This window comes from Grammomys surdaster, unplaced genomic scaffold (assembly GCF_004785775.1).
Source record: "Grammomys surdaster isolate TR1022 unplaced genomic scaffold, NIH_TR_1.0 125832, whole genome shotgun sequence".
Taxonomy (NCBI): Eukaryota; Metazoa; Chordata; class Mammalia; order Rodentia; family Muridae; genus Grammomys; species Grammomys surdaster.
In genome coordinates, this window is record NW_021620660.1 from 2,080,545 (window position 1) to 2,090,997 (window position 10,453).

The 10,453-nt window shown below is 42.1% G+C and overlaps 1 protein-coding gene across 1 annotated transcript in view; it reads left to right on the forward strand.

The window, feature by feature from the left end:
• The first annotated feature begins 8,187 nt into the window (after nucleotides 1-8,187).
• Lancl2 (LanC like 2) overlaps nucleotides 8,188-10,453 on the forward strand; it is a 50,777-nt gene continuing 48,511 nt past the window's right edge. Inside the window, exon 1 of the mRNA XM_028789404.1 lies at nucleotides 8,188-8,993. Within this exon, the coding sequence (XP_028645237.1) occupies nucleotides 8,790-8,993 (204 nt within the window). The 5' untranslated portion in view covers nucleotides 8,188-8,789. The remainder of the gene's footprint in view (nucleotides 8,994-10,453) is intronic.

Genomic DNA, 10,453 nt, shown 5'->3' on the forward strand with positions numbered 1-10,453 from the left:
ACTTATTATGTCAGTACTGTTTGTTTGACTCAGTTTTGCCCAGTGTGGTGTGCCATCTTTGAGATGGGGCTTGCTCCCACATGGTGTGTGTGATGGGGTCATGGCCATTCTAAGTCACTTTACATTGTGAAAAACAGTGAGCTTTTACAGTTTTTAAGGCTTGTTCTGGGGGACTCCATTACAAAAACAGCTCTCACTCCATTTCGAGGATGGGCATCATGGTGTTCCTGAGAGGACAAGAAAACAGCTCAACCTGTCTAGCACCACCCATGCGGCACAAATGATGTATTCCTGCGAGTAGTAAGGGTGCCACCCTGTACACTGGGAGCAAATTGAGACTGCAGGGGAACATGGGTGTATTAAAATCATATCAAGGAAACCAACCCAAGAATTTGTAAGATATATGAGGCCAAAGAGAAGTTTCCAATGGACCCTATAAAATGGAACACCCATCACAGTGGCTCCACACTGCCTTTCATGGAATACTTGATGTCTGGCTTAGGGACCACTGGGCAGAGAACTTTTAACTGTCCCTGGGACTTCAGATGCCACATGCCCATCCACCTGTTAACCCAGTTGGACCTGAAACTACTACTTCCTATTCCAACCTGGAACTTCCCTCTTATCCCAGAAGCTGACTACATCTTCACTCTCAATCCTGACTCTGGTAGCCTAATCTCCAACTGCATCTTCTTCATGATGGCTGTCATCTAATCAATACAGCCTCCATTTGCAGTAAAAGAGCAAGCATTTGCTTCGACCCTATTACCAAAGTAGGCAGAATTATCTGACAAGTTACTGCTATTGAGTCCACTAAAACTTGCAAATTTATTGTTTTCAAATAAAATTTGACAGTGTGGAAAGGCATAAATATTTTCATTTACATTTCTGAAATAGCATGCTCATGACAACTGGCATAGTTGTCAGGATTCCATGAAGGAATCCAATGAATACACAGCAAACTACTGGCAAAATAATTGGAGATATAAATTTTTTCGAACTAATTCAACTATCTGGTAATATTAATAAAATATAACACTCTCAGCAAGGCCTCATGACCAGAGATTAAACTTGGTGTACTGCAGTACACAAGGCCTCGTTTGCAATGCAGCTCATCCTCGAACTCCTCTTAGTACTGTGGCTTGATGCTGAAGGAGGGAAACCCTCTCCTCCATGCAAAGAGCCAGAGATAAGAGAGCTAGGACTCATGAAAAATGGTTATCAAAACTGTGATGGTTTGTATATGTTTGGCCCAGGGAGTGGCACTATTAGAAGGTGTGGCCCTGTTGGAGTAGGTGTTGGCTTTACCTCACTCTAGCTGCCTGGAAGTCAGTATTCTGCTAGCAGCCTTCAGATGAAGATGTAAACCTCTCAGCTCCTCCTGAACCATGCTTGCTTGGATACTGCCATGCTCCCACTTTGATGATAATGGACTGAACCTCTGAATCTGTAAGCTAGCCCTAATTAAGTGTTGTTTTAAAGAAAAGACTTGTCTTGGTCATGATGTCTGTTCATAGCAGTAAAACCCTAGCTAAGAAACAAAAACAAAAACAAATACTGCGGAGGAAGAAAAAGTAGGGGAGAAAGAGAGCAAGACAAACCTCAGACTATACCCCTTTGACTACTTATATATCAGGTGGACCATAAAATTGACTCTATTAAAAGCTTTTATTTGAGCAAATCATGAAAAATTATCTAAAAATGTTACTTCTGGGGAAGAGGTAAGGAACAATCTAAGAAGGAAGATCTATCCCAAGATGATGCTTGCTCTGTGGATCTACATCCTACAGTTCCGGAGGTTAAAAAAAACCAAAAGATCAGTACCATTCCTAAAAGATATAGAGTTATATTTAAAGGATCCTAATAACATAAATACATAATAAATAAAGCACCACAGAAGACTCATTCACAATATTGTTGTAAAGCCTTTTACAAATTAATCAGGACAGACAGAAGGGCTAACAGTGGAACCTTGAAGTACTTAAAAATATACATCTACAGATACTATTATTATCTATGGCCATACCTCAGTAACCATTCCAAGTCTCATTAGATGACATTGTGACTGATAGCACAAACAACATAGTAAATGACCACCCGGGAACCACAGTACTTCCATCATGAGGATCCAGAAAATTTTAATTATCTCTGGAGGAGGTTCTATGTGACAAGACCAATTATAACTATAAAGAACATGATAAATTACTACCATAAACAACTAAGTCCTAAAAACAACAAAACATAGGGAACACACTGGGGCAAAATTCCAGACCTTTAAGTTTCATCAGAACTGCTTGGATCACATCAAATAACACTAGTAACAAAATTATTCTCAACTCATGGCTCTCATGAAATGAAATATTTTCTACTTTCCACATTAGAACACACAGCAGACTTAACATATCTAACACATACTATATACCTAAACACAATTATATTCCAACTCAAACAGAACATATATAATAAGCCTAAATAATGAGGCACAAATTCCAAGAATGTGGTCTACAAACTTGAAATCATTTCCAGAGAAGAACTCCTTTCCTTCAAAACAAAGAAAAAATATATAAAATGACAAAATTTAAAATAATTAAAAACAAATTAAAAAATCCAAAACCAATAAGAACTCTGGGTCAAACATATATTTATAAGATCTGGGGATAAGAGGCATATATCTAATTAGCAATTAAAATTCATAGAGACACAAAAATATATTTTAATAGACAAAGATTCTAAGAAAAGGTTATTACATTAATAAAAATAATAACCCCAGAACTAATAGGTAGCTAGTCCAGTCAAAATGAAAATTTATGATGTAATAATGACCTAATAAAGTGACCACATATTATTCCCCTATAGTAGAACATATTTTGAACATGGATATGATATGTATAATATGTAAAAATTGATGGCTCATAAAATATACAAAACTACAAAATATAATAACAAATGTACAGATAACCCCACCTCCCTAATCATGCAACATACACCAAAAAAATTTAAAAATGTTACAACAAATGATGGTAAAGCTATTCAAAATACCTACTTCAATGGGGCTATATGGTCAGTTTTAAAACCTAATGGCTTATTATGGATTAGGTATATATTATAAAAGCTTAAAGTGTATACAAAAATCAAAGGTACATCGCTAAATGTAAAATGGTATTCACACAGGTGCTATGAAGGGGAAAGGAAGTAATGGAACAGGAACAGGAAGCATTAAATGGGATGGGGTTGGGGGGGTGGAGGAAGGAGGTGAACTAATACTAAAGGCCTTTTAAACGGAAGCATACTACTTTAGAGGCTTCCTAGTACATATATTTATGATGTACAAGGAGTTTCTATGGAGTCGCACTATGATTATGGGGTCAATGCCTCCTCTTGTATACCATAAAATACCCCCAGCCTCCAGAAGGGCCAGGGTCCAGAGCTCTTGTATGGGTTACCTCTTTTGGAACTATTGGTCAGTGTGCTCCTATAGACACCCCTTTCCCAAAGGTTACAGCCTATTGATATTGCTCTTGATTACCCCCCAGAACTCAGTAAGACCCCACTATTGAGGACATCGCATATTTGAGATATAGGATTTGTGGAAACAAAGCTCGTACATAACTGGCAGCTTCATTTGTACTGGTTGGCTTTCATAATGCTATGTATGCTATTGAGGAGTGAATAAACAAACAAACAAATCATGATATTGCCCAGTTGTGAATTCTAGGAGCTTCAGTGACTGAGCTGGAAAGACATGTGCACTTGTTTGTGCAACAGTACTGATCATTTATTTCTCAGACAGTGAAACAAGCCAACTCAAGCCAGATTAAAGTATATATAAATGCAGGTTTATTGGCAAACTGCTCTCAGGCAGCAAGTTCACTGGCACCTAGAGGGAGCCAGAGAAGTCACCATGGGGTGGGAGACAAAGGAGAGGAAAAAGAGAAAGAAGAGGAGGAGGAGTGGGGAGGAGGAGGAAGAGGAAGAGGAGAAGAAGAAGAGAGGAAAGAGGAGGGGAGAGGAAGGGAAGGGAGGGGAGAGGAGGGGAGGGGAGGGGAAGGGAGGGGGGGGAGGGGAGGGGAAGGGAGGAGCCTAGATGTCTGATTTACATGGTAAGGAGCCTCTGCAGGAAGTGCAGCCCAGTTCCCTGGGGTTCAGGGTTGGGGGCATGGTACACAGGTAGGAACTGAGGGATGCTGGGAAAACCTGGAGGCCAGGTCTGCTTTGGTATGTAAAATATGCACCTCAGCTGTTTGTTCTAGGTCTGACACCCAACAAGTATCACACATGTTGTGGGAGTAACTTTCCCTATTGGATTTAAAGCCCACTCCACGAGGTGGAACTCCTGCTTCATACTGAGCCCAAACTCAAGACTGGCTTAAACTCAAGACTGGCCCTAGGGAAGAACCCAGTACTATTATTCTGCTAAATGGACACAATAATGAAGTGTCCTTATCCTTATACTCATAGATTGGTGCATCTCTCCAGCCTCATCAGAGAAGCTTCTGCACAGTAGATAGTGAATAATATATACATCTACAACTAATCAATGTGCAGAGAATAGGCTCTGGTCAGCTCTAAATGGGACAGTTATATCACACCCCTTCCACAAGGCTCAGTGGAGTAAAAGAAGGCAAGAACCAGAGGTACTGAATGTCTGCAGCAGAACAGTATTCTCCAGATATGACAGAAACTCACAGACGTTGGGCTGAAGGTACAATACCTGCTCAAGATTCATCCAGGCAAAACTCAAGGGAGCAAATATGGAGACAAAGTGCAGGACAGAAACCGAAGGAGGGGCCGTCTGCAGACCATTCCACCTGGGTATCCATCCCATGTGCAGTCACCAAAGGTAGACGCTGATGTGGATGTCAGGAAGTGCATGCTGACAGGAGCCTGACATAGCTCTCTCCTTAGAGGTCTGCCAGAGTCTGACATATTCAGAGGCAGATTCTCACAGCTAACCATTGATCTGATCATGGCGTTCCCAATGGAGGAGTTAGAGAGAAGACTGAAGGAGCTGAAAGGGTTTGCGGCCCCATGAGGAGAGCAACAATACCAACCAACCAGAGATCACAGGGTCTAAACCACCAGCCTAGGAGCACATAGGGAGGGATTCATAGCTCCAGCTGTATATGCAATGGAGGATGGCCTTGTCAGGTATAGGTGGGAGAGGAGATCCTTGGTCCCATGAAGGCTGGACGCCACGTGTGTGGGAATTCGAGGGTAGGGAGGTGGGAGTGGGGGGGTAGGTGGGGGCACATCTTCATAGAAGCAGGAGGAGGGGTGAAGGGATGGGGGTTCCTGGGCGGGAGGGGGTAAATGGGGTAAGGGAAGAACACCTGAAATGTAAATAAAATATCAAAAAAAAAAAAAAAGCCAACCCAAATCAAACCAAACCAAAAAACAAAACCAAAAAACTCTAGCATGGAATGGGAAGGAGATTGCAAAATCGCATCTCCATCTGAGGATCTATTTGCAACTGATGGGTCCCAGGGAAGGGAAAATATCAGTTTTCTTCACGGACGGGATGGGATCTGAGTCAAGCTTCAGTAGATTGTCCTATATCCAGTCACATAGGGGCAGTATTAAAGTAAACTCAGTGGGTTTAAAACATCAACAAAAACCCCACATGAACTTGGGAGGGAAAGTGGTGTGGGAGGGATTGGAGGAGAGAAAGGGGGGATATGCCACTTTCATTCTGAAGGACAAATTATCCATTTGCAGACTCCCACAGGGATATTTAGATAGTCCAATAATAATATATTCAGTCCTGATCTCCCAAATTAATCAAATTGTGATTCCTTAATCACATTCTATATAAATGATATAGTAATGTCATGATAAAAATTGAAGACAATTAACAGAAAAGCACGAAAACTGGGAATAGATAATAATGAGGAAAAAATTGTCAGCTCTGGGGTGTGACCTAGTCATTAGATAGCAGATGCCCAGACAATGACAGACTAAATGGTGACAGTTAGGAGTACTTACATCTAAACAGCAATTACAAAGCTAATAGGGTATAGGAGCAAATTTATGTTCTATTTAAATATTTTGAGAACAAATTGTTTCTGTAGATCCCCGAGAAATTCCTGAATGTACTACCCACTGCTTTCTCGGAAGTAACCTTAGTTGACTCTACCTGGGTATCTTCTCTATGCCTTGAAGATAGCTATCTGCCCCTAAACAAACTCAGGAGCAAAATAATTAGAATAGTATGAACTCAGGGGAGCCTGACATGGTTCAGCAGGATAGGAGAAATGACAGCAGACCAGAGCACAGAACTTCTACAGAATATTTAGAGTTTCTTAGAAATATAATGTACAAGATAAAGGGCCATACATATTAAGCCCCTAATAAGAGCTCAGTAACAAATGCTAGAATGACTAGGACAATATAACAGCATGCATAGATGGTATAAGAACAACATAAAAGAGTGCAAGAAGAGTAAGGTATTAGGATTTATCATTCCTGGAAAATTGGTTTATACCAGACTGTTGTAATGTTAATTAACTGAGAAGCAAAGGAATTGTTTTATTAAACAAATTCTTATAAGATTATAGATACAAATATTACAAAATTAAATAACAGCTACAGTGATTCCTAAGCCTGGCTTCTCAGATTTAGCAAGTAATATGATTGACCATTATAAGTTAAAAGTATAGTGCTTAAAGCAGGGTGATTCATCTGGACTGACTCAGATTCTATCTATTTTTCGACCTAAGCATCTTGAAACTGCAAAATGCTGACAGCCTAAGAACAGGTTGCTATATCATGCTTGCTTAAGCTGAAATGATTTGCCGAATTTTAGGAATAGGGATATGGGGTTGATGATAAAATCTATTCTAACTGTGCTTAACCTGGAACCCTGGACATACTAGAAAAGTATGGCCAAGGGACAAAATGATTATGATCGATATCTGAGAAATCAAGAATTTCTGATTGCAATTCAGGGTTGCAAAGCATCCTTGTCTTGGTGTCTGAGTCAACCTTTCCCTCACCTGATCCTTATATCTTCTCTGGAACCTGTTCATTGTTGGGCTGGGCTCCTATACCCCAGCTGTAGTAACAGCATAAAACTACATGCAATCTGAGGACTTTCCTGTGAGCAACATCATAAAAGGCTGAAACTTAGGACAGCCAGAGTAAGAACTGTCTCCTGAAGAGTTCACAATGGGAGGACTTCTCAGAAGATAGAGAAGCAGACACTGTGATGAGCCAATGCTGAGCCAGCTCACATCTGGACCTGGGCTGCTTAGCCAGGCATATAAATCTCTGGTCTACCATTTAATCCTCAGCAAAAGGGTCAGGATCTGAAAACAAGCTGGGTAAGATGTGTGTGCAAGTGTGTATGTTTGTGTGTGTGTCCTTGAGAATGCCTGTTTGTGTTTGTCTCTGGTTCTTTGTCCCCCTCCCCAATGTAGGCACATTCAACAAATCTTTTTCTGCTTTTCACTGTTGTCTCTTAATTGGATATGAAGGCTGGTGGCAGAGCTTAGCTAGTTAGGGCTTCCAGAAGATAGAGTCTGACTCTTGTAGCTTGACCTACACTTTCATGATTATGTACTGGATGGGAGTTGCACATATAAGGGACGGGATGAAAACCTAGACCTTCTCCACTTTACTCCATTCGGAGGCCAAAAGCAGGAATGACTGAAATTTTGGCTGTTTGCTAGTGTCCCATTATATCACCTTTGGCATTAGAGTAACATGTACCTTGCTTGGGCTCGGGAAATCACATATATCAGGCTCTTCTCTGATTCTTGATTTTCTTGTCTACTAACCTGGTATCCCCAGAGGGTAGAAACATTATGTCACCAAGTCCCAATATCATTAAATGAAAGAACTGCAATACAATGTTTCTTTTAAATCATTACACAGATTTGGTTCTAGGTAATCAACGCAAAAAAAACCCACACAGAACCAATAAAGGCTGTGAATTTATATATTGTGATTATAGAAATGCAAAGATCTATTTGCTTGTGTCCTCTTTGGCATCCATGTTATTCTGCTGGCAAAATGTTAATGTCGTGACCATGGGGTTCGTTCTCTGGTCTATAAAGTATTTAGATGATTTAATAATCATTCTTCTATATTATTTCTAATTATTAAAGATTACTCAGAACAATACGAATAAAAACAAAACCTTAAGAAAACAAAACAATGGCCTGTGGCTCCTCCTCCAAGGAACCCCCCTCCCAGTGGTGATGAATGGGAGGGACTGTATCCTCCCCCCCCCCCCGGGAGGCTATCTTTTCACTGTTTTAGGCCGTTTTGAAATTCTTTTCTTTAGAAGAGGTATTTTTAATCAAACAAAACAGCTACTGTTCCTGTGATTGGAGCACAACCAGGAGCCGAGGACACGGACGGGCGGCAAGGCTGGGCTGGTGAAATCTGGTGATGGAGCGTCTGAAGATGCGCTTTTCTCTGGTCTGCGAACCGCTCACACTTTGAATGAACCCATCTTTACAGGCTTTCCCTACCGGAACGTGAGCTTTCTAGACGTGCGGTTTTCTCTAGAATCTCTCGGAAGGACACAGCCACGGGAGAGGCGAGGGTAACTGGGAGAAACTGCGGTTCGGCGGGTCGGGCCGGCGGGCTGTGAACCGCTTCTGGGAGGGCGTGACTGGCGAAGGCTGGAGGTTCGGCATTTTCGCACTAGCTGTATCCAGATGTGCAAGCCACCGATCGCCAGGAAGGCTTCGCCGCGTAGCCCCAGAACGCTAAACGCCTTCCAGGAGGTTTGTCCCTGCCTGCGCGCCGTGCCCTGAGCTCTCGGGCAGGGAAAACGCGCGGACATGGGCGAGACCATGTCCAAGAGACTCAAGTTCCAACTAGGAGAGGCAGAGATGGAGGAGCGGTCGTTCCTCAATCCCTACCCAGACTATGAGGCCGCCGCCTCCGCCGCGGGGTTCGCTGCTGGAAGTGCGGAGGAAACAGGCCGTGTTTGCCCTCTCCCCACCACAGATGACCCGGGCCTCCCTTTCCTCCCCAACGGAAAGGTGAGTTGGTTGCCAGGGCCAGAACCAGCGGTTGGGAGGGTGAGGCCACCTCCGCCAATGGTAGCGTCCGGGCGGTCACGCCCTGGGCGCTGACGTCATCGGCGTGCGTCCCGCCTGGTGTAGGTTCTGCCTAAGCGGCCGGGAAAAGGTGGGGTTGTGCATTACCTCTTATGAGACCCTGAAACTGTGATGGAGCACTTTGACGGTTCTTGGGAGTAAAATGGGAATTTGCTGTTAGGTAGATTTTATCACACCTGCCTGTGGGTACGCCCTTGCTTGGAGAAAGGCTAAAGTCACAGCCTGTTAATTTTTTCCCTTTTGTTGTGTTCTTTAACAATTTCATCCGTGTATTTAATGCACTCTGGTTGCTTCCGCCCCACTGTCTTTCCTCTCCTTCCCTCTAATGTACAGCTACCTCCCCTATAAATTGCTCCCACTCCCCATTTATGTCTTTTTGGTTTGGTTTGGTTTGTCCTCCTGGGTTTGACCAGGACCTTCTCTGTGAACTATCCGTTAGAATCTACTGGTGGGTTCAGTAGGTACACAACTGAAGACAATGGCTATCCCTCTTCCAGAGTCAACCTGTAGCTAAGAGTTTGGCATTAAGGATTAAAGTCCTGTGAACCCCTCCCCATCTGTGACTGACTGTTGGTAGGGCCTGTCCTATACACATCCAGTGCAAATAATTGTAATTATAGCAATTCTGAGCTCATGGTTACGCTTGCTGTATCTTCTAGGATTTTCCCACTCATCTCCCCTATTTTTTGGCTCTTGAATTTTTTTTTTTTCCTGACCAATGATCCCAAATCTTGTGATGTGGAACCTTTGGGTATGTGCCCAGAAGTGCGATAGCTGGGTCTTAAAGCATTATTTATTTTTGAAACAAGAGTCTCACTATGTATTCATCCCCTAGCTGGCCTGGAACTTACAGATATCCACTTGCCTTTGTCTCCTGAGTGCTGGGATTAAAGATATTCTCCATCAGGCTCAGCACATAAGGTGGTTTTATTTCTAACTCTTTCAAGACCCTTTAGATTGATTTCCAAATCGGCCGCACCAGATTACACTCTCACCAATAGTGTAAAAGGATTTCCCCTTTCTCCGCACCCGCACCCTTGTAAGCATTTCTTATTTGCATTCTTGATAGCTATTCTGATGGGCAGGATGGAATTTTAAGGCAATCTCAATCTGCATTCCACTCATTGCTAAGGATGTTGAACACTTTTGAAAATGTTTACTATTTGCTAGTTCCCTTTTGAGAACCTTTTTCCAGTTGTATAGCATAAGTTTCAACTTAAAAAATAATTTTACGGAAATGTTTTTCCTGCGTGTGTGTATATGTGTGCCATGTGCATACCTAGTACTTGAGGAGGTCAGAAGAGTGGGCTGAATCCTCTGAAAATATAAGTTGTATTATATTATATTATATTATATTATATTATATTATATTATATTATATT